Below are 23,833 nucleotides of genomic sequence, written 5' to 3'. Positions count from 1 at the left end.
GGAAAACGAGCAAATGTACTCCTGTAAGAATAACTCAAAAAAAAAAAAAAAAAAAAAAAAAAAGCCACTCTACTTTCCTGATTTGTAAATAGTATTTAAGGAAAAAAAAAAAAAAAAAAAAAATAATAAGAAAAAATAAAAAAACAGGTTAAAATACCTTCTGCTTTCTGCATTGCATCAAGCCTACAGCTTTCACATCCACTGGGAACCGGCTCATCTTCCCAACGCCTGCTTCTCCTGCAGCTGGTGGCTGGAGGTTGGCAGAGGCACAGCTCCAGGCACAGCCTCTGGCAGCTTAAATACACTGGGGCGGAGGGAGGGCACACACGCACGTGCGCTGCCTTCCCTGCTTCCTCCTCCGCCCAGCAGCTCGAGGAGAAATTCCCTAAATTTGCAAGCTAACCGTGCCTTTTACCTGCGGCCCTGCCTCTAACACGCAAATACTACCAAGAGCAGCTGGCGGGGGCATAGTTCAGATGGTTGGGGAAAAGAGCCTTATCTTATCGTGTGCTTGTTACAGCAGTGCTGGGAAGGAGCCCTGCCCTGCGGGCCGTGTTCATCTCTGGGTGTCAGTGGAATCCCCTGGGGCAGCAGCGGCTCGGGAAATGAAGAGCACTTCCAGGGATGGAGGTGTTTATGGCTCCATTGCACCAATTTTCCTGTCAAAGCTGCCTGCAGCCATAACAGCTTGGGCTGCGATCATATCAGTCCCCAAAACTGCTCACCGGCATGGCCAGCTGTAGAGCTGTAGGCGTGATTTCATGTGTGTGCCAGCTGCCACAAATCTCTCTTCTGTATTGATTATTCCTGTTTGATAAGTGAAAGGAACTTGACTTTAAAAGGAGTGCTGGTAGCTATATCAACATTTGCATGCTCTCAGAAAGAAATGGAAAGCGTTGATTTCAACGCTGCCAGAGCAAAGGATGAACACATCCCCACAGGTGTAACTGGAGAAGTCCCAAAGCTTTTCACGTGTGAAAATGCAACAGAGACTCAGCTCAGTGTACCCCGTGCTCTGGCCTACATCAAGCCTGGGCACCCACCTCCACCCAAGGCGATGGGCAGGGGGATGGAGAACCCCAGCTGGGAGACCCCAGGAGCTCCTGGGACATGGCTCAGACACAAAGGCAGACACAGGGAAGGAGTGGAGCCGTGTGTCCACCCAGGAGCAGCTCTGCCTGGTGCTGCGCAGGGGAAAAGCAGAGCCAGGAGAAGGAATTGCTTCATTTCGGCTCCTTGCTGCCCCAAGGCACGGCGTGACTGGTAATTACAGCCCTGGAAAGGCTGTCCTTTCCCTGAACTGCTGGCCTGAGGCATGCCTCAGGTTATAACCAGGCTGATGGGCATCTGTGTGATCAGATTGCCTTCTCTGTCCTCCATCCCCCTCTTTGATGAAGCCTGAATTGAATCATTATCATTACTGGAGCCCAGATTGCTCAGCCCAGCCTTCCTTTTCATTTTCCAATTACGCTGGGCTTCTTAAAACCCTCAGCAACAGGTGCAGATGACTTTTCATCTATCAAAAAACAAAAGAAAAAAAGCCCACAACAGAGTCCCAATAGGAAGCCAGACAAGATTACTTCTGAGCAGCTAGAAAATGCAGTGATTAGGGCCTTGGCTTGCATTTAATGAAAATATGTGAGGCTGCTCCTGCACAGCAGGGTGGCAGACAAAGGTGTTCTCAGTGCAGTTCGATCTGTTGCTGCTGGATCCTTGTTCTCCTTCGGGAAGGAAATGTTATGCGGCGAGCTCTTCAGAGCCATGCCCGCATTCTGTGGGAAAACCCCTTCACTGCCATCCCCGGGCCACTTCCTGGCTGACAAAACGACGTGGGGACTGCTGCACAAAGTCACCACAGTGTGGGCTCGCTGCGCTGAGCACCCCCAGCAGCATCAGACCCTCCGTCCCTGTTCACTAAGGGACCGGGAAAAGCGCATGCTGTTAAATCTGGCTGGCTCTTTGGGAGAGGGGGGAAATCACTGCATCCAGAGAGCTGCTTCTTTATGATGCTGGTATCTGGAAGCCACCAGTCTAGGGGGTGGCAAAATGCTCCTATGTCTCTACCAGCACGGCCATGCTGCTGTGGCAGCCGCCCCGACGGGGCCATGCTTTGTGTGCCTGTCCTGGCACGGGGCCCTCGGGAAGAGCTGGAGCCAGGGCTCTAAACAAAGCACAGTGACTCCCGTCTCAGAGCAAACACAAACCGCAATGTATTTCCAAGAGCACAAAGGTTTAAAAATGTTTCCCCTAAAACAAAACAAAACAAAACAAAAAAAAATACAATTGAACTGTTCAGAAGTGAAATCTCTACCTGCATGCAAACTGGGCAGAAGCGGCTCACGCATCATTTCATTCCCTGTCTGCAAACACTGCAAAAGCCAGTAAAACAAGAAGAGTAGGACATAGCCTTGGTTTTGACACTTGCTAACTCCAAAAGCCTTGCTATATTTCAGAGTTCCCGGGAAAATCGTGCAGAAGAGGTGGCTACAAAGCAGAAGTGAGATGAGAAAATACAGCCAACTGCTGGAACAGCCAGGTGAAACCACGTGGAGGTTTGCTGGGGCTGACGATCCAGCCAGACCATTCGGAGAGCTTGTGTTCTGGGAAGAGACTGCTTGGTGGCAGGGGTCTCAGGGCAAGGCATGAGCAAAACTACTGCAAATTCAGTGACTAGATGTTGAGAAAATGTACTGCAGAAGCTAAGGTCACTGTGACATCGAGCAGCGGTACGAGGAAGGGATGTGTTCAGGCAGAACCTGGGGATAACTGTGTTTCTGGGGCCATCCTACCACTCCAGGCTCTGCACTTGTAGAAGTGTCACTGCCTTGTTGTCATTGTCAAGCCTGATGTCAAGAAACTGTCCGCTCAGATGTGCCTAGTGTGTCACGTAGGCTGGAGTGACTAAATCCGAGAAACAGCAGGAAGGGCTGTGCCGGGCTGCATCAGCACCAGCACCAGCAGCACTGCCCCGTGGCCTGGAAAAGCGCCGCAGGTTGGTGCCATAGCTGGTGGGATGGGTGGAGAACTGATCATAGAGGCCATTAACTCCACTGCTGTGTCAGATACCTCTCGGCACACTGTAAAATGTAAAGCCATTTCCCGGACAGTAAGTTGTGTTTGCTTTGTGTCTTCTGCTACATCGTCCTGCCGCTGATTTGTACCTGTCCGTGTGTAATTATTAATGGAAGGCTGGGAGCGGTCTGCCAGGAAGAAGAGTATCGAGTTCAAGTATTGCTGGGTGCTGAGATTACCTCATCAGTATTTATTGACACAGATCGTGAGGTACAGCGTTAACCTTTTTTTTTTTTTTTCTTTAATCATTTTATAGGGTACAAAAGAGATCATAAAATAACAGGTAAATTTATTACCTGTTGATTTATTAAATATTATTATATTATCAATATTAAATATTATTAAATATCTATTAGGAGTGGACTGTCCTGCTTTGAGAAGACAGAACATAAATACAAGTTTTTCTCAGTAATAGCTTCTGTCCCTGCCTGCTTTGTAGCCCCCTTCCAGAATCCCACGTGTGCCTTGCAGAGGTGGGGAACATCGCTGCCACCACAGCACGGCTGTGTAGGAGAAAGGGCTCAGGCACAGGTACAGGCATGGGGAGCTGAACCAGGGCACCTGCCCCAGAGAGCCCTCGGTTTGAACAGACAGAGATCATTCAGTGCCTTCAAGGCACAGCAGAGCCACACGAAGCCCCAAGCTTCCTGGGCTTCCCCCTGCCCTATCTCGATCACAAGAGCAGCTGCCCCCCACCACGTGTACAATGCCCATGACAAATAAACACCAAGCGTATGATTTTCTTTTTATTTCATATGATCCTCCAACCAACGTGCACACACACACAAAAAAGAGAAAGGGCCATGTTACAAGTATCCTCTACCACGTCCAGGATTTAGGCATGGGTTGGTCACGGCCGAAGGTGTGGGGGACTCGAACTCATGTGTTTCTCATTTTACATCCAGCACAGGAGGAGCTGCTGTTGGTTTGGCTCATTGACCTCTTGCAGACTTGCTGGGGAAAGGCAGAGAGGAAAAGCCCTGAAGCCACCCTGGAGATATTGCAGCTGTGAGGCAGAAATGAAGCCGCTGGGCCACGGGCATGGCAGAGGGGGGCCCTTGCCTGGTAAGCCACCTGCATGAGACCTTAATCTCCTCCCAGCATCACCTTCAGGATCAAAACCTGCCCTTTGCTGTTCTTGAAGGTCGCCTGCGATAGCACATAACCTATCAGCACCTTTAATGAAAAGGCCAGCTGCTAAAAGCTGATTTTAAGAATACAAAGAGGTTTTAGACTTCCATTAAAAAGAGAAACAGACCTTGATCAAAAGAAAGAAAAAAATAATAAAAAATAAAAATCAAACACTGGAGTTGTCAAAAATATCCTTTACCTCATAAACAAACTAAGCCATTGAACATTCACGTAGGCTGGGATGAGAGATTTTACAGTATTTAATCCAGAGGAAGGTATTTAATTTCCTTCTAACTTGAGCAGCTGCTGCACAAAATAAAGCATTTTTCAGTGGGCAGCAGAATCCGATTCAGAAGCAGTTTGTGCACAGCGATGCCTCACTTCTCCATCCACAGGACCAGCTGCATTTCGGGAGCTAAAGAAAATATACTTCCCTCCTCAGTGCCAGTGCTTTAGGTACCTATATGTGGAGTTTTCATTTAGATTCCAGCAAACTGCTTCAGGTTATAGCAGTTTCCTTCTCTTATGGGGACTGGAGGTGTCCTGGGACTGGGCTTGTTCTCACCGTGAGGCTCTTTCTCCTCGCAGCCTATTTCTGTTCCCCCCCCCCCAAGGTTTCCTCCACCACTGCCAGCCTCTGGTCTGGGCTGATCTCCTGCCATGGGCTGGAGCTGGGGACAGCTTGGTTGTTGCCCCCACACACTGGGGTCCTGTTCCCTCCCAGTCTGCTGGCAGCACAGCCCCAGTCAAGCAACTGGTAAAAAACCTTGCAGCACAGCAACCCCCTAAACCTCGCATCTGCCAGCTGGGAGGGTGACAGCAGCAGAGCTTAGTGCTTGGTTTTCCCTTTAGATGCTTGTGGGATCCAGCTGCCAAGCCCAGGGGAGAAAAGAAGTGCCCTGGTGGCCTGTAAAACACCCCCCAACCATTTACCAAGCACCCAAAGCAGCAATTTCACAGCTCCTTTGTAAAAGTTTTTTTTGCTTGTTTTTCTGAGGTTATGCAGAGGGCGAGGGCATGATTCAAGAACAAAACTTCCAGGAAGGATGAGAATGAAACTTAATCCTAGTGCAAGAGAAAGTTTCCTGCATGGTTTCCTAGAGCAAAGAGACAAAAGGTGTTCGGTGACTGATCTTTGTGGTGAGAGGCCAACACAGTGGGTATATGCGCAGGGACCGATGCTTGGGCATCCTCCGGGGAAACCTTCAGGAATCCAACCCAAAAGGCCAGTGGGAAACAAAGCAAATAGGCAGAAATACTGGTTTTGTGTCGGCAAAATCTATTCTTATTTCACACTGACTATGATAAAATCTGCTCACATGCAAGACAGTTGTGATCCTCACAGATTAGTCAGAAGTGCTCATCCTACTGTTTTCTTTTCCTCATTCCCCACTGCCACCAATAAACAGAATATGCAAAGTGCCTTATCTCCTTGGGGTTTCTATCAGCACTGGTAGCCTAAGTTAAAAAGTCACCTTTATTCCAAAGTAAAGACAACATCTTCGTGTTCCCATTCCCCATCATCAAACAGGAAAAATAATATTTAATCCTCGGCCAACAGCCTGGCAGAGAGAAGAGTGGTATGGAATCCAACTGCTGCTTCAGCAATGTTTAATTCGTAGCAAGTCAGCACAGTCTCACAGCAATTGTTAGCAGAGAAAAATCTCTTCCTCCACCACCAGTTAAAACTTTGACCTGCTTCTAGAAAAAGGAGTCACCCATAAGCCAGGGAGAGCTGCATAAAGGTGAGGAAGAGGACGGAACTCCATGTTCCCCTGTCCTGTGGTGCAAGCTAGTCTAAAAGCACAGCTCTTGTAACAAAAGGGTCATTAGTTTTAGGAGGCAAAAAAGGGAGTCTCTGATAAGGAAGGACCCTCAAAATCCACATGGAAAAGAGCATGGTACCAGAGATTTACAACATTTTAAAATTATCTTCAAATAGATAAATATATCAATATATCTTCAAATATATAAAATTATCTTTCAAATTATCTTCTGCTAAAACAAAGAGTGTTCAGGTGCAGAAGCCCACACTGCAGCCTGGCCCAGAGCTCTTCTGGCATTCGCAGAGAGCAGCCGGGCCAGTCTCCTTGCAGTGATGCTGAGAGCGGCGGAAGCTGCCTGCTGATGACTTTGAGTTTTATTCTTCTTCAAGAGAACAACAGAAAAAAAAAAAAAAGATTTGCTTGTGTTTGTGCTAAGAATGGAATAATTAATTCCACAGAGAGCCTGGTATGCAGGAGACAAAGAACGGAGCATGACAGAGGACTCAGAGGAAAGGCTGTATTGACTTGCTTAAAATAATTTTTATTTTTCTCCCTATCCCTGCCCTTGTAAATGTGTGCCCTACGGCAGCTCTGCCAGTCCAGCAATGAAGCGTCCCAGCACAGTGGCAGGCTCCTTCCTGGTAACAGTGAGATTCGTGCCTTGGGAAATTCTCCAAGTGCAAATTTATTGTATACAAACAAAGCTGTTCAATATAAATGATTTATGTACCTGGAAATATACCTTAAGATTTTCTGCTGCTATTTCCTAGTTCACTGTACTTTCACAAGAAACTATATGACGAATTCCTAAGGTTGTCTTTCTAACCGGTTGGACTTTAAGCTCACTTCCTTACCTGTACATAGATGTCAGCTTCCTGGCAGTGTATCACCCTGGTGAGGGCAACAGTTATATTCAACAGGAAGTATCCATAAACCATCACAGAAAACCACAGTAACAATCCTGAGAGATAGAGGGTAAATCCTGAGAGGCATAGGGTTGCCCATAGAGGTTGTAGTCTCCTCCTTGGACATCTCCCAAAGCTGCCTGGACGTGATGCTGGGCACCAGCTCTGGGTGGCCCTGCTGGAGCACCAGATGGACCCGGAGGTCCCTGACAACCTCAACGAGTCTGTGAAAATTTTCCAAAGCACTCTAAATAAATTCATGAAAAGTCGATGCTGTTTAGATTCCCAAATGCAGCAAAAGCTTTTGCAGATATCACTCCTTGTTCTCTGGTCACAATCTGACTTCCTAGCACAACAACAGAGAGAATCGCAGGGCAGCAGGCGGCCTGGGCTGGGTGTTACCTTTCCATACAACCCCATTGCATCCTAGAAAGTGGGCCATAAGGGTAGCAGAGACTTGTCTCTGTTAATTGTGCTAGTTATCTCTGAAAATCAGCAGCTTCTCTGCAGACACAACCATGCCCACATGCATGTGCACACTGCTAAGGGTCCAGCTGCTGGCAGAAGAGCTACCTGGAGCCTCCTTGGGGCCTCCCCTCCTTGGGGTCTCCCCTCCTGTGCTCCTGCCTGCCTTGCTGCTGCTCTCAGACCCTGCTCCCCTGCACCCCAGGAGCTGCCACTGGATGGCAGGGCTCAGAGGTGCCCTGTCATGGCTGGCTCGAGGGTGAGCAGTGGGCTCCGTGCCTGACATCTCCCACTCCTGACCCATTTCTTCTTCCTCCCCTGTGCACCTACTATCAGCTGCCAGTTCACAAGCTCTTGTTTAGTGACCGCCAGAGATAAAGGCAGAACATCAAACAGCAACCTTCCTCTGAGAAACACAAACACACCCTATACATTTTCTCAAGTTCAGGGTTTACCAATGCTTCCTGGTAATTAGTGTCATTAGAGCCCTGCACGTTACCCTGTTCCAGTCACAGACCAGGTAGCTGCTCAGACGAGGTACCTGTCTGGTAGGCCCCAGTGAGCCCTGTCTTGCAGATACAATTACATTAAATAAAACACAGGGGCACTGTTAGCAGAGTCCCACCCAGGAGTGCCCCGAGGTGCCGGGTGCCAGAGTGAAGAAGCCTCAGCCGGGCAGCACGTGGCGATGCTTCAGTCCTCACCACAGGAGACAGCTGCTTTTAGGAGGGGGCTTTTTAGACATATTCTTGGTAACAGGCTTTATTACACCGCCAGCTCCTCAGCCAAAATGCTAGGTGGGAATGTGCACCAGCTCAGCCTGCCGAGGCTCACTGAGGAGATGTGATAAGTGTCAGCAAGGTCTGCGCTAGGTTTGGAAGCAGAGACAGGTAGGAGTCCTCCAAAAGGAGGCTGTTAGCAGCCAACCAAAGACATTGCTTTGTCTTACAGACATTTCTGGAATTATTTAATTGCCTAACGGCTGAAGAGTAAAGCACTGTAGGAATTTCCCCTGGTCTCTTCTAGATGCCATCATACCTTTTTTTCAGAAATAAAAAAAAAAAAAAAAAAAAAAAAAAAAAAAGAATGAGGTCATCAATGTCATTTAAATTTTTATTGGTGTACAAGGAAAACAAATATAAAGAACATATTTTCTCTTGCTAGGTCTTTCCTTCATGTGTGAAATTTATACAGAGTTGTCTATAACTTTAGACAAATATGTTTCAGTAGTTGTAATCAGTTACGCATGTTTTTTCTCCCTCCCACATGAATAACAACAACAAAATGTTCTCATCAAATCGCAAATAAAAAAAAAAATGGATTGAGGCCCAAGGATGGAGATCCAGATCACCAGCTCAGCACTACGCAGACTAGGAAACATATCAGCCATTTCCACATAAAGCACACTAATTTTGAAATCTTTCCTGAAGGCGAGTTTCTGCAGCATTTTTCTAAAATGATGCATTACCTACTAAAAATGTTACACCATGCTGTGTTAAATATATCAGAGGATAAGAACAGAAAATGAGAAGTACTTTTCTAGCACCTTTCATACAAATTGTGTCTTTGCAGAATTTGCAGCACAAAAGCATTTAATTTAACATCAGGGGAAAGTCTCAAGATGCATTTCAAATAGGCTATGACACAGCCATGAAGAAACAAGATGTGGAGAAGTACAGCCATGTCCAGAAGGCAAGAGCTGCTCCACAGAAGGCTCGCACACCAACACTGCCTGAAGGGACACAAAGAGGTCTGGTGCTGCCTGAATGGGAAGAGGGGTGTGTGTGTGTCAAAAAATCTATCCCAGACAGCTTATATGAAATTTCTTAAGATGGTGTTTTGGTCCTCTTTCATCTCAACCATACATTTGCATGTATTAAACAAAATACTGTATTTTTCACTTGGCCTGCAGCACACGGTGAGGTGAAAAGTGGAAATGGGCACAAACTTCATGTTCTAGAGCGCATTGTTCAGAGTGGGAGATGTATTCTGTGGCCTGGAAATCTCTGATGGCATGACAGCGTCGAGACAAATAAAAAGAAAAAAACAAACCTGTGCTGCCTTCTGAGTTTTCATGCTTAGAACTCCCAATAAGAACTTCATAACACTGCTCTGGCTTGGAGTCGGGCCAGAGGATACACTTTTGGCAGTGGCACCCACAAATTAACTGTCTGTAAGTTACTTTGCCTTTCCAAGGGGCAGCAGACAGCTCTGAAGCTGGTGCTGTGCAGGACCACCACCCAGGGTCGGACCTGAGCTGGATCGCAGTCGCAGTATGCTTGCAACCCCCATGGCTCACCAGAACAGGAATTAAAGGAAAGCTGCTGAACATCCACTGAGCACAGAAGAGCTGGGGGAAATGTCCTTGGCATGCTCTGCCCTTGCATAATGTGCAAACAGTCTGGGCAAATCCCTCCTTGGTATAGTTTTACCGGGACACGAGCACATGACGGTTTCTAAAAAACGTAAAATCGGTTACGGGTGCATCCTGCTGCAGGTGCACGGGTTAGGCTGGGTCAAACAGTTGTTCGTCCTCTAGCTTGGGGTGCTGGCTGTGTCATGGGACAGCACTGAGGTGCCACCACAACTGCCATGTAGGAGAGTGCCCCATGTCACTGGGTGTCCTGGCTGAGCCTGTGTGCTGCGTACAGGCATTGGCACAGCTGCTGTGGCCCCCCAGATATTGTGCCCCCCCCCCCCAAGAGCTGCTGCAGCCCCCGAGGTGCTGTGGGGGACACTCAGTGTGGTGTGTGGAGGGTGAGCATGCTCTGGCTGAAGCACAGCATCACAGCACTGCAGTGGCTCAGCTCTGCCTGCCTGGCATAGCAGTAGCTAGATGTAGGGCTTGGCTGTGGAAACTGAGCATTTGCCTTGGTCTGTAGGGTGAATAAACTGTAAATATGTATACAGACTGGCTTTGGTCTGTTGGGTGAATAACCTGTAAATATGTATACAGACTGGCCTTGGTTTGTAGGGTGAATAAGCTGAAAATTCATATACAGACAGGCCTGGGTCTATACGGTGAATTAACTGTAAATATGCACACAGACGGGCCTTGGTCTGTATGGTGAATAACCTGTAAATATGTATACAGACTGGACTGGATATGTAGCGTGAATAAGCCGTAAATACGTATTCAGACAGGCTTCGGTCTATATGGTGAATAACACGTAAATGTATATACAGACTGCCCCCCCCATCCCCAAAATATTTTATTATTCCCCCCCCCAGCTCGGCCTCCAGCGGAGGCCGCCCCCGGCCCAGGGTGCACCGCGGCGCCAAGATGGCGGCGCCCAGCGAGGGCCGGCCGGGCCGCGGGGCCGCGGGGTTCCCGGGCGCTGAGGGCGGCCCCTTCCCCTTTCCCTTCCCCGTCCCCGCCGGTGCCGCGGGCTCCGGGGCGGAGGAGCCGTCCAAGAAGCCGTGCCGGGCCTGCACGGACTTCAAAAGCTGGCTCCGAGAGCAGAGGAAGCGGGCGGCGCCGGGCGCAGGGGTGAGGCGGCGGGGCCGGGGCCTCCCCTCACAGCCCCGGGGGCGCTGGGCCTCGGGCACGGTTCGTGCCCCCCCCCAGGGAGGGAAAGGGGCAGGGGCTGCCCCAGCTCGGCCGCTGTCCCTGTGCTGGGGTGTTAAAGGGGCTGATGTCCCCTCACAGCCCTCGCTTAGGGCTGAAACGTTGGGCTAATGAAATAGTGAGGGGCTGGGGCGCCTGGTGAATGAGGGCAGGCAGAGAGAGCGGGGCACGGGTAGCCTGGAAAGGAGAAGAGTGAGGGGAGACCTCATTCATGTGTAATGGGAGGCTGCCAAGAGGATGGAGCTGGGCTCTTCTTGGTTGTGCCTAGTGACAGGATAAGGCAACGGGCACAAACTGAAGCACAGGAGGTTCTGGCCCAATAAAAGGGGGCACTTCTGTGCTGGGAGGGTGACAGAGCACTGGAACAGGGTGCCCAGAGAGGTCATGCAGTTTCCTTCTCTGGAGGTCTTCAGAACCCGCCTGGATGCCATCCTGCACAATGTGCTGTGCTTGGCAGACGGTTGGACTACATGATCTTCAGAGGTCCTATCCAACCTCGGCCATTCTGTGATCCTGGGATTTTCTCCCACAGCAGGTTGTGGTGGAGGAGAAGGAGCCACCCCCAGATTGCCCCCTGGACAGCGAGCAGCTGGGCCGAAACACCTGGGCCTTCCTGCACACCATGGCAGCCTACTACCCTGACCGCCCCACCAGCACCCAGCAGAAGGAGATGAGAGACTTCATCAACCTCTTCTCCAAGTTTTACCCCTGCGAGCACTGTGCCGAGGATCTGAGGGAAAGGTCAGTTGCCTCTTTGATTTTTTTTTTTTTCCCGGTAGCTGGTGAAGGGGCCTGAAGTGCTGGCTTGCAGCAAGTATTTGCATATCTGCAGCTCTTCCTGCTGTTGGGGTTTATAGGTACCTGACCTGTTTTTTTCCATTGCATAGATCAAAGAGACGCTTATTCAGAAAACAAATACCTTTTCTAGTGCTGTTAGATTGTATGCTGCCTCCAAGGCCTCCCTGAGGTCGTTTTATTGCCTTTCTGGTTCAAACTGGACTTGCCCTCACTCGTGGAATTAGACTGTGACTTTGAATAATTCAGGTTTCAGTAGGCAAGTGTGCTTTTATCTCAGAAGAGCCCCTTTACTGGCAACCACAGCAGCAGAAGCAAAGACTGAGATAAGCTGTGATGTTTGGTAAAGTTTTCTACCCCTGTTACTGTCAACATATTTATCAAAAATTTCATTTTTTTTTTTTTTTGTGATGAACAGGCAAAAACGTTTGAAAGCTAGTTAGTGACTTAGCAAGCATCACATGGCTTAAAAGGTTCAGCAGGAGACTGGCTGTCTGTGTTCTATGTGCCTTTTTTGGGTATTGAAATTGGTGACTAAAGCAGTAACATTTGTTTCCTCTTCCCTCTTTGCAGGTTGCGAACAAATCAGCCTGATACAAGCAACAGAAATAACTTCTCCCAGTGGTTGTGTCTTCTTCATAATGAAGTGAACAGGAAACTGGGGAAATCGGAATTTGACTGCTCTCGTGTGGATGAGCGCTGGAGAGATGGTTGGAAAGACGGTAGTTGTGATTAATCCATGGAGACTGCTCTGAAATCTAACAGACCAATTCACTCTGCTTTTGAGTCACTACAGGGAGATGTGCGAGGAAATGCGTGTGTTGGTGTGCCTGTGTGTGTGACTGATCTGGTTTGTGAAAATAAAGGTGAAACCAATTCTGAAAGTCGACTTGAAAATCTTATCCTAATAGCATTTCGATAAATGGTCGTATCAAATGCATCATCTGAGGGACTGAGGCCTTACATTCGGCACAGGAATTGCCAGAAACCTGTGAAGTTAAGTTACTGACAAACTTGTGAGGACTTTTTCATTGCAACATTTCCTTATTTTAGGGGCATTTGCTTGTTTCTGTGACTAGAATTCCTCTTCCTGCATACTGTTGTAGAGGACTGCCTTGTGACATTTTACGTTTGTCTGCAAGCACTACCCTGATGTTTTAGAAAACTTTTTCATTGTCATTTTAACTTCTGTTCTGATAGGGCAAATTCATAATGTGTTTTGTGCCAAGTCTGTACCCCCGATCGCTCTTTCAGGCATCTCCAGTTTAAAATCTCTGAAAGCAGGTACGTTTGAGAGCTAAAGTCATGGAACCTTCATTTCTCATTTGATTTCTGTGTTTCAGCTTATGAAAGATGACATTATACAAAAGTGAACTAAAACAAGAGCAAAAAAAATCATGAATGGAAGGAAGCATCAGCTGGGTGAAATTCAAATGTTTTAAATTGCTCATTTTCTTTGAATCCAGATACAGTATGAGAAGAAGGCCTACTGAGCTTCTTACTGCTTCTTACTTTTAAAGCAGATAATTCTTCATCTTTGTTAAGAACTGTTGTCAGTTGTGAAAATAGCTGCAACAGTGTGAGACTGATACCTGTAACGAAGCATATTCAGTTTTGTTTAGCATATGGTATTTCTGAGTTGTCATTTGTGTTTTGAAATTTTTGATTGGGATTTGCTGACTTGTTTGACATTCTGGTGTTTTTACCTGGTTAAAAGTCACCCTAGAACAAAAGGACTTTACAACCCCCCTTGCAGTTTTTGAGTCCTGCTTAGGGCTGTAATATCAGCTGTAGATAGTATTTATTGCACAGAAGACTGGAAGGAGTCCCTAAGGTAGATTCCCTCTATAGATGCTGGTCAGAATCCATGTCACTGGTGTTTGCCCAGTCAGCTATATTGTATCAGTGTTACTGATACGTAAGTGTGAATTTCAGGTGAAAGTGCAATAGCAACGTAAATGATTTACACCGCAACGTGTATAAATGCACGTCTCTTTAAAGAGACAGTTTATATGTAGAAAAAGTCTAAATACTTTCAAATTCTGAAAAAAAATAGCAATATTGTGCCCTTATTGCATTTCTGGCAGTGAAAGCTTGCAGGAGTTTGCACAAACCATGACAATAAGAGGCTTTTTCCTTCTGTACTGAGCTTTTCTGGTGTGTTTTAGTAAGCTTCCTTGTTTGATGCACTGCAGAATGTTTGTAAATTTACTTTTGCTGGTAGAGTGGGAGTTGGATGGAACTGGTACTTTTATAACAGGATTAGGGTGATGACGGTCGGTAGCTGAAAACTTTGATCTTCAAACCTTTGTACGTGGGGCTCCTTAGTGTTTAGAAAAGCGATCAGAACTTTGGAAATATATTTGGAAGATTTATGGCACGTTCAAATCTTTTCAAGTTGGACCTGTTAAAAGAGTATGACATGTTTTATGGACTGGTTATTCTAGCAAATTTTATTTAATAACGTTCCTAAACCAAACAAAACTGGGAAGTGTTTCATGAAGTAATGTAATCTGACTTCTTACTTCAAGGTATTATATAGATTATTAAAAGTGCTCAGAAAAAATCCCTATTTGCATGGTGAGGTTCTTCTTAGAACAAATAAATTCCAGCCCCTAGTTTTTGTTTTTTTCAGTAATGAACTCAGTTCCAAAATGATGCACGTAGATATCCACTAGCGTGGTGAGGACCAACAAAAAGGCTGTAGCCCCTTTTGTCAGGCTTGGCCTAAATTGCCAATGGATGTGGACAAGCATTTTCTGCTGGACTTGGTTGTGCTAAAGGATCATCTTTCTGTTCCTTTCTAATCTGCCCTCAGCAATTTCATTGCTCATGGGAGCAGGTTATGAGATTTCTTAATAAATTTGCTTCAGTGGAGGCTGGTAAAGCACCTGTTTTGTCCCATTTCATCTTAGTACTGAAAATGGGCCAGGTTAGAGAGTTGCACTTGTTCGTGCAAGCACACGTGGTCTGCTGGCAAGTCCCAGGACTGCTGCTGCTGTGTGCAGGCTGGTGATGGGCTGGAGGATGGCAGCCTTCCACCAAGCATCTGTCCACATTTTGAAGAAGTGTGGAGAGGAAATAAATCATGTATCCCTCTCAAAATCGGGGAGAGTGGCTGTGGCAACACCAAATTTTTATCCCTTGTATTGTTCAAGGAGGTGGTAGGCCTGTGCAGAAGGCCCCTTCTGCCAGCATTTACTGTTTTGCTGTCCTGGCAGTGGTGCAGAGGTAGAGGAAGAGCTTTAAACCAACTGTACAGCATCTGTAGCAAATGCTTGCTTGCAATGAGGCCACAAGCTATGGCTACCAGGATGTTATTAGGGCCGTTTGTAACTTTGTTAAGTGTCCATTAGGTAAAATACATGCTTGAGTTCTCTGTTTTCTCCTGTTTATGGTTTTGCAGAAGAGCTTTGATGTGTGTTTTTTGGGCATATTTGTGGATTTGACTGTCCAAGAAAGGATTTTTTTTTTTTTTGCTGCTCGTTTATAACACAGATAAAGTTTTAATCTTATATATGGAATTTCTATTGAAGATATTTGTATTTGTGTACATAAAAAGAAGGGGAAAATTGTGAATTCTCTCCTAAATGTACTTAATTAAATCTAGTTTAAAAAAAATATATCTGTATTAAAATTATATTTCCTGTTTATGTGAAAATAATAAAGCAACTGAGTTTGTTCCTGGCTTCCCTACTGCATGAGGCCTTATGAAAAGCCATCGTGGTGTGCTGGCCTGTCCAACCTTCTGCATGCCAATATCTTACTGAGCTCAGCCCAGGTTGTGTGATTTTCTGTGTGTATTGATCAGACAAGGTGGGGCTGCAACCAGTTCTTTTCCCTTGTGCTGCTGAATTGCTGCAATTTTCTTCAGAACATGAAGCTACAGAACAGCAGCGATGTAGACCAGCTCCCTGTCCGTCTGGTCAGAGTTTGGGGGCTGGGGGGGGATTTTCTGTGCGACGCTTCTAACAAACAGCACTGAAGGTAGCGTTACGGTTGGGAGTAGATCAGATCTTGCTGAATCTGAGCAAGATGGCAGTTGGGGGTGTCACCCACTGGAGGGCGATGCTTGTTAGCTGCACAGTCACTGCACAGCCATGCACGGCCAGAAAGGGGAAGCTGCTTCCTAACCAGGAACCCTCGCAAGATAAGCACAGTTGGGAGCAGGTGCTGCTTGAGGAGCTTCTCAGACCTTACTCAAGAGCTGCCCTGTGTTCTAGGCACCTGGCTAACCTTTCAGCTTGTCAGAGGACTTACTGATTTCACAAACTGGGTTCCATTCAGAGCTGACTTTTTTTTTTCTTTCCTAAAAGCAAAGAGCAAGGAGCCACGAGGGAATTTTCTTCATGAATGGGAGGCAGAGCTGCTTGAGTAAGTGGCAAGTGCAGATGTTGGCGGAAGCAGCACTGTGCCTTTAACATTTTCCCAGGGATTAGCTGTTCTTTGCAGTGTGTTGGGTGTATACAGTCTCCTGTTGACAGTAAGATCCTCAGGAGTGGCTTTGCTTGCATGTGTCTCCAGCCTGTTACAGGTCGTGTGTGATATTTCTTCCTGTTGGAGTTTTTCAGGCTTGGAGAGGGTAGTGGGTTTGTTTGGTTTTCCCCTTCCTAGCAGGTTTGTTTGTTTTTTTTTTTCCATTCCTGGAATGGCTGTTCAGGCTTTTTGTCTGAGCGACGGAGAGGAGCTGCTCGGTGTTCTCTGCAGTCAGGAGGAAGCACGTCAGTAGAAACTGCCAATAAGGTTGTGTGAAGTCAGCTCTTGATTTCGTAGGCTAATAAGAGAATGGAAATCAAGCAAGTTAAGCAAAACCACAGCTACCAGCACAGAGGCGAGCCATCAGTTAGGGAGACAGGACTGTCAGAGGGAAGGGTGAGTGCTGTGGTCAGCTGGAGCACTGACCTGGGTTGGCACGTCCCGCAGGGAGGGGTGTGTGAACACTGCTGCTTCCTCGCCAGCCCACACAGAGCCGGCTCAGGTGTCTGCAGCAATCCACGATTAATTCACAGCTGAGAGCTGGTGGTAGTTGGGATGCAGTGTAGCCTGCTGCAAGTCAGAAAACACTGCAGGCCACACAACTCTGCGACAAAGGATTGCTCTTACCAACTGAGGATAAATGGGACTCAGCACCCTTATCTGTCCTGACACTGCTGGTGTCTGACATTGCTGTCAGTTCTTCATTTTTGTAATTAATGTCTCCAGAAGCAAAGACAAGCAAGCAGCACTAATATTTGTCTGCCACGCTTTGAAACTTTCTGTTCCCTTTGACGTGTGCCAATCCTGTCTGTGCGTGCTGGAGGTTAGCTAATCAGCCCTGGAAGTTACCCTGGCACTTGTCTGGGCTCACAGCAGCTGGCACAGCCTAGGCAGTGGCCCTGGCACTCAGACCTACTGAGTTCTGCTCCTGTGACCTTGCTGCTGAAAGGTGCCCTCTGTTCCTGTCCTCTGTGCTAGTGCAGGTTGTTGCGTTTCCTCTAGAGCACTCCCAATGTAGAAGTTTCCTCCCGGTCTCAGGTTTTCCCTCCCAAATATCATGTACCCTCTAGCTTCTTGGTTTCTGTTGTCTGTTACCGCAGTGTTCTTCCCAGATCTCTGTTGGCTATAGAGAAAATTTGCTTTGCATCTTAACCAAGTAAACAGTAGAGGGCAATAAAGCTTGTATTTATTTGGCTTTGCCATTTATTTCTTGCACTTCTTTAAAATAGCGAGCTGCTCCAGTCCTTTTGTGGTTGCATTGAGGAGCTTTTGGTGCCTTCAGTTTTCACACTAGTGGCTGTGTGCAGTACTTCTGTAATTGCACAGATGAGAGACACATTACTTTTTTGCCAGCAGCTAAAGTCTGCACTTGGCAGTATAATAAAGCTGCCTGGATGCTATTTCCAGCTTGCTTCCTACCTGCTCTTCAGCCCGTAACTGGTTGTATTTGGATAAATCTTGGCTTTTCAAACCAGCAGTTAACGGATTGGAAATGGTGAAGGAGCTTTATCTGATAATTTCGTAACAGTCACTTTCTTACACAGAGCACTGTTTGTGTAACACAGGACAGTACTTGCCTTCAGTGTGAGCTGCTCTAGGTACAAAACCAGAGGAGAGCAGAGTGCGAAGGCACTTACAGCCTAAGCACCACTGGAGCTTTGCACAGAGCAAACACAGGTAAGGGCAAACAGACAGCAGTCATGAAAATTTTAGTCAGGAGGATCAAGATTGTTTGATGCAGTTGTCATTTGCTCTGAAGGCTTTCTGGAAAAAAAAGAGGGTTTGGAAGGAAGATCAGAGGACAGTTAGGACTTCAACAACACCGTTGCTGTTGAGAGACATGGATGCAACCCAGCCTTTCTGTGTGGCAAGGTATAGAAATAAATCCCAAGAAGTTTCATGGGAGCTTTGCTTTGAATTTGCACATCTGAAAGAAAGGAAACAGCGGAGTTAAATCGCTGTCTTTCCCACAGCAGACCCCAGGCAGCTATTTCATGCATTCCCTCAAAGCTTCTGTTCTATCCAGAACACCAAGCTTTAGCTCTAAACTCAAGCCCTGATGCTAGGGGACTTTCCTTTCAAACACCAAGTTTGGTCAGGCAAAGCCAAGCTTTCCCTGCTTCCCCTATCACTGGCGTCCAGTTACCAGTAGTGTGAAAAAGTGGATGCTGTGGCTGTGCTTCGTGTGATGCTTCTTACAGGGGGTAAAAGATAACACCCCATGCAAGATAGATGAGGTGAGGCCCATAATAATAATGCTAGAACACAGTAATGTGTTCTAGCCATAATAATGGCTAGAACACAAGGCTGGAGACTCAGAGGTTCAGTTCTTCATTGACCATAGGCTTCATGCTAGACTCTAGGTAAGTCGCTTCATCTTCTGTAGCTGCACTTCCACTTCTGCAAAATGGGGATAAAAATAGCAGGTTCACCAGCCTTTTCCTGTGTTTTCTATTTAGATTACAATCTCTGTCAGGGAGGCCATCTTATTGTGTTTGCACTGCACGGTCCTGGGCCCACGATTGCTCATTATAATAAAAATCTCTCATCTTAATCTGTCTCTCAAATCTCCTCTGTGTCAGGTTACGTCTTTCTTTAGAATCCAAGGACCCATTTGATATTTGCCGTGCTCAGCTAAGAAACGAGGTGTTCCTCATTTTCAATATAGTACTACAAATACCACGTTTGCTGTGCAAACATCAGGACCCTTTTTTTTTCCCCCAGAACTTGCACTGTGAATCTGGCAGTGTTGTGCATCACGGGGGGAAACGATAACAGAATGGCTGAGCCGGGGGGGCTCCTTCGGAAGCAGAGCTGGACGAATCTTGGATGAGAGCTGCAGAAGCTGTGTGTGTCAGAGCATGGCTCGAGCTGCTCAGAGGCTGCCCCGTGTCCTTGTAGCTGTCAGCGCTGCTCTCATTACCATGCCTTCGTGGCTGGTAGCAGATGACAAGCACCAAAGTCAACGTTTTGGTCAGGCTCTACACGATGTGACTCCTTGTTGTGGGGCTGAGGAGGTCAGTTTGGAAAACAGCCAGGGATCTGATTCCCCTCTTGTCTAGCACTTTCCGAGGTGTTTGTGCACCTTCACCTAGAGTTCAGCCCGGCTGCTGAAACAGGTTCGATTCCTGGTTTGCTATGAAATACTTTAAGAAGAAGCAAAGAATAAGGTTAGCAGATAAGACATCGTGCTTGCAATTGCACCACTGGAAAGCATTTTGAAACCCGGTAGGGGTTTCGTTCAGTTCGTTTTTTATGCAAGTGCTGAGATATTAACTCTTCTGTTCTAAACAAACGCCATCTTAATTAATTGAATTCCACCATCCAAACCTTCCCCTGATGACTTCAGTTAATAATTTTTTCTGCATTTTTTTTTTATGGTGTACTTATCTTGTATTTATCCTTGCCTGGTAGCTGCTGAATCCCACCTGAGAAATGGCTGCATTTCAGACAGGGATGTGTAGCCACCTAATAAAGGAACTTCCAGATATTTTGGGACCTCTTAGGGTGGAGGGCACGAAGTAGCTTTCTTAGTAATGGCGTTTTAAGGTATTGCTAATCAGGAAGCCCATTCTCTGTTACTGCATGCTATGAATTTCTCAGTACCTCTCAAAAATAATTCCCCTGACCGTCCTGTTTTCTAGAGCCTAATGGCTGAGAGCAGTATTAGCCAAACCCTAATGAATGCCCAGCAAAGCATTTCAGAGCAACAAGTAAGTGAATATACAGCAAAAGCACTGCTTCAAGCACGCCATTCAAGCGATGTAAAGGGCAAGCTCTTCCACCACCTCCGCCAGTATAAAAGGCATCAGGCCCTGTATAAAAGACATCAGGCCGTGTGGAAGCGCTGGGGTTGATGGGCTGTAAACTGCGGGTGAAGGCTGCTTGTGCCCCTTGGGCCGTGCTGAATGCCTGCTGCCAGCTCGTTGTGGTGGTGTTCTGAGGCAGCTTTGCTATAAATACGTCATTGAAGCAGCTCTGAGAGCTGGGCGGTTTCACATCAGTATTTGGCTTTGGGGTTGTTAAGTAGTAGCTGTGGCCAAGGGGTTGTTTTGTTTGCAAAATCGGGGTGTCCCACTGCTGCTCTTCCCTGCAGACAACACCTGATCAGCCCTGCTGGAAGAACTGGTGTTAACTCATCTCGCCCCTTGCTGGTTCCCTGTGGTCAGGTCCCAGTCCCAGGATCAGGCGCTGTGGAGCAGGATGCGTTGGCCTCAGTCTGCTTGGAGAGTTTTGCAAGTAGCGTTCTGCTCACAGGACGGCACCAGCACTGCTCTCAGTCCTTCAGCTTACGGCAGGTAGCTCGGGGAGCTTTCAAAAACTGGTTATGTTCAGTCGCGTGCCCTTGAAAACCCACTGCTGCTCTTCCCTCTGTGGAGTCAGCCCTTAGCCGGATGGATGGGGTTGACTCCAACTAGTTCTGAAGGCGAAGGCCCCACGTCTTGTTTCCTCAAGGTCACCGTGTCTGTGTACCTACCCCTGGGTAAAAAACAAATTGCTTTTTTGTGTTGAAGGCAGAGTTTAAGGAGCCAGTGTGGCTACGGGAAGCACAAGGCAAGCCCTCGTTTTGTTTCACCCTTAATTAAACTCGTGTAAAACCAAAGCATGGGTACATCTCCGGCACGTGTTTGCCTGCTGCTCTTTCTGCTCCCTGTCACTGAGGTCTGGGCGGAACAATAAACACAGAACTTGTTACAACTGAATGAATGCTCTGGGAAGTGCATTTCCAAACCCTTTTTGCCCATTTGATGGGGGAAAATGTTCGAGCCCCGATGTCCTTTCCTGTTGTTGCCTGCCTCGGTCTATCTGTTAGCTTACTTGCAGCAATAGGAAGTGAAATAGGAGCGCAGTTGACGTGCACACCAGAGATAGCTGCTGCACTTTATCGGCACAGTAGCGAGGGACAAAAGCTAGCACAGCATGACATGAAGAATGGTTGTATAAAACACACTGCACACAGCAGAAGTTGGAGAGAGGAGCCTCAAAGAAGGAGGACAAGTTGAGAAGCAGGGATTTCCGTGGGGATCTTGCCTCGTGCATCCCAGCCATTCCCTGAAGAGTGTAAACCATTTACCTGTTTGGAAATGGTCACGATTTGTTCTGTACCACCATCTAAAAGATTCAGACAGTGTCTTGGTCTTGTTGTGCTTTGTGTTGCCCAAAATACTCCTGTCCCAGCCTGGACAGACGAGCTGGGCAAGACACTTCAGAAAGGGGGAGCAGAGGCCCCGAAGGGTGGGGAAGTCTTTTCCAAAGCCCCCAGAAAAGCGGAGTAGCCCCCAGAGGTCAGGACGATTCCCTGTGCAGCAGCCCCAGGAGCACACCGCTTTCCTGAATGTGTGCCCTGCCACATCTTCTCTTCATGCCATTGATTTTCTGAGGTGTGGGGCACGCTGAGCCCCGATGGCCAGCCCCAGCAGCAGGGCCTCTGCGGCACTTTCTGCCCTCTGGGAGCAGGGCCGGCCTCGCCTCTGTACATAACTCTGGGCTGACAGAGACAGGGTGGTTTTCCCCAACACATTAAAATGATTTTGAGGTCACTGGAACAGCTGCCTGTAAACCACTGAAGCTGTTTGAAAATCTCACCTGTGGTAACCCTCAAATAGTTACCTCTAAGTTGTTCATCTGCAGTTCAGGGATGAGCTGGTGATGCTCTCGACAGTGGGATAAAATCCCTGGCCAGCCCCAGGAAAACCCTGCCAGAAGCAAGCAGGAGACACCAGCCCGGCGTTCTCTTCTTTTTTACATAGTAAAATGTGATTTCTACTGAGCTGGTGACATTGAGGAACGAAAGGCTGGATCCTGCTTTTCCTGCTGCGAGTCAGAAATAGATCTGGAGAGACGATGACTCACCTGTAATTGGGAAACTGATGGCATCATCGGGAGCTTTAACAGTTAAACCCGCGCCCAACCTGCCAGAAGGAACAGGCAGACAAAGGTGCGAAAGGCCAAGCTGTGAGCTTGGAGACGAGGCCCAACACCCGAGAATTCTTTGATTTTGGGAGCATTTTGCATTGCAAGGGCTTAACGCGCCTGCTACACATGTACCCTGTGTGATCCAGTGTGGTCCCAGCTACATCCCCGTCCCCAGAGGGGCAGGGAGCTGCACAGACAGCAGGCTGGGGACGAGCTGTGGGGTGGCCACACGAAGCCCCCGGCCCTGCCCGCAGCCCCGCGCGGTGCCAGCAGTGCATGCGTGCTGCTCTGCGCCGCTCCCCCTGCAGTTGCCGTCCGGGCAGGGATGATGTCAGAGTTGTCATGGCATCGGTAGCTATGGAACCGGGAGCAGCGCTACCCAGGCTAACTCAGGAGATGGTCCTGGAGCCCTGGGGGGAAACTCCCTTTGTAAGAAACCAAGGGTTTCCCTCCGTACAATGGCTCAATGGCTCGCCTTTTCCTCCTTTCTACCTGCCCTGGGTGGGAGTGAGGATGGAGCTTGGCCTCTCCACGTCCCACAGCTCTGCTTGCTGCTGGTTCTGCACCAGGCAAGCGAGAGCTGCAGCCCCCAGCCTGCAGCAGACAGCGGGTGCATAGCACTGGGCGGGGGGTGAGGCAGAGCCCAGCCTTTCCCTCGCCACACGAGCAGGTTGCTCCCCACCAAAGGCACCCAGCCTTCTTCACACCGCTCCAAAAACCCTCCTGTGCCTGGCGGGGCCTCGTGGAGCTGCTGGGTGCTAATGGAAAGGAGCAAGGGGTGTCCTGCAGCAGGGGCTGAGCAGGATCTGGGTGGCGTGGTGGCCTGGGGGCACGGCACCTCCCTGCTGGAGCAGTGCTCGTGCTTGGGGCTGTGGCACAGGTGTCCCTTGCCGCTGCACGGTGGCACTGGCTGCGGTGGGGTGTCCTGGCGGCCGTGTGGTGGCTGCAGCAAGCTGTCCCTGGGTGCAGCGAGGTGACATCAGCACAGCACAGAGAGCACAGCTGCAGCACGGTGAGGCAGCAGCAGCACGGCTCCCTCAGATACAGCACGTGCATGGCCACAGCGCAGCGCCCATCGCCCCAGCGTGGTGCCCCCAGCTGTAGCACAGGGTCACGGCTGCAGCACGCTGTTCCTGGCCATCATGTGGCACCCGTGGCCATCGCATGGTGTCTCTGGTTGCCACACGGTGTCCCTGACCATCTCATGGTGCCTGTGGCCATTGCATGGTGCATGTGGCCATCACACAGTGTCACAGCTGCAGCGCAGTGTCCATGGCCACCTCTCGGTGCCCTTGGCCGTTGCTTGGTGCCCCTGGCCACTGCCTGATGCCCTTGACCATCTTCTGGTGCCCCTGGCCATCGCACAGTGCCCATGGCCATCACACGGTGCCTGTGGCCACCTCCTGATGCCTGTGGCCACCTCCCGATGCCCGTGGCCACCTCCTGATGCCCGTGGCCACCTCCTGATGCCCGTGGCCATCTCACAGTGCCTCTGACCACCTCCTGCTGCCTGTGGCCACCTCCCAGTGCCTGTGGCCATCACACGGTGCCCATGACCACCTCCTGCTGCCCATGGCCATCAATCATGTTGTGCCCATGACTACCTTCTGCTGCCTGTGGCCACCTCCCGATGCCCGTGGCTATCTCACAGTGCCGCTGACCACCTCCTGCTGCCCGTGGCCACCTCCTGGTGCCCGTGACCACCTCCTGCTGCCCGTGGCCACCTCCCAGTGCCCATG

At 48.6% G+C, this 23,833-nt stretch overlaps 1 protein-coding gene across 1 annotated transcript; it reads left to right on the top strand.

Annotated features, from left to right (window-relative positions):
- The first annotated feature begins 10,622 nt into the window (after nucleotides 1–10,622).
- Nucleotides 10,623–15,385, top strand: GFER (growth factor, augmenter of liver regeneration). The gene is made up of 3 exons (XM_032197870.1): nucleotides 10,623–10,829; nucleotides 11,440–11,648; nucleotides 12,276–15,385. The coding sequence occupies exons 1-3, from the start codon at nucleotides 10,623–10,625 to the stop codon at nucleotides 12,436–12,438; spliced, it is 579 nt and encodes a 192-aa protein (XP_032053761.1). The 3' UTR covers nucleotides 12,439–15,385.
- The last annotated feature ends 8,448 nt before the right edge of the window (nucleotides 15,386–23,833 follow it).

The sequence above is a fragment of the Aythya fuligula genome, chromosome 15 (assembly GCF_009819795.1).
Source record: "Aythya fuligula isolate bAytFul2 chromosome 15, bAytFul2.pri, whole genome shotgun sequence".
Lineage (NCBI taxonomy): Eukaryota > Metazoa > Chordata > Aves > Anseriformes > Anatidae > Aythya > Aythya fuligula.
This window is presented reverse-complemented; position numbering and strand designations above follow the sequence as displayed.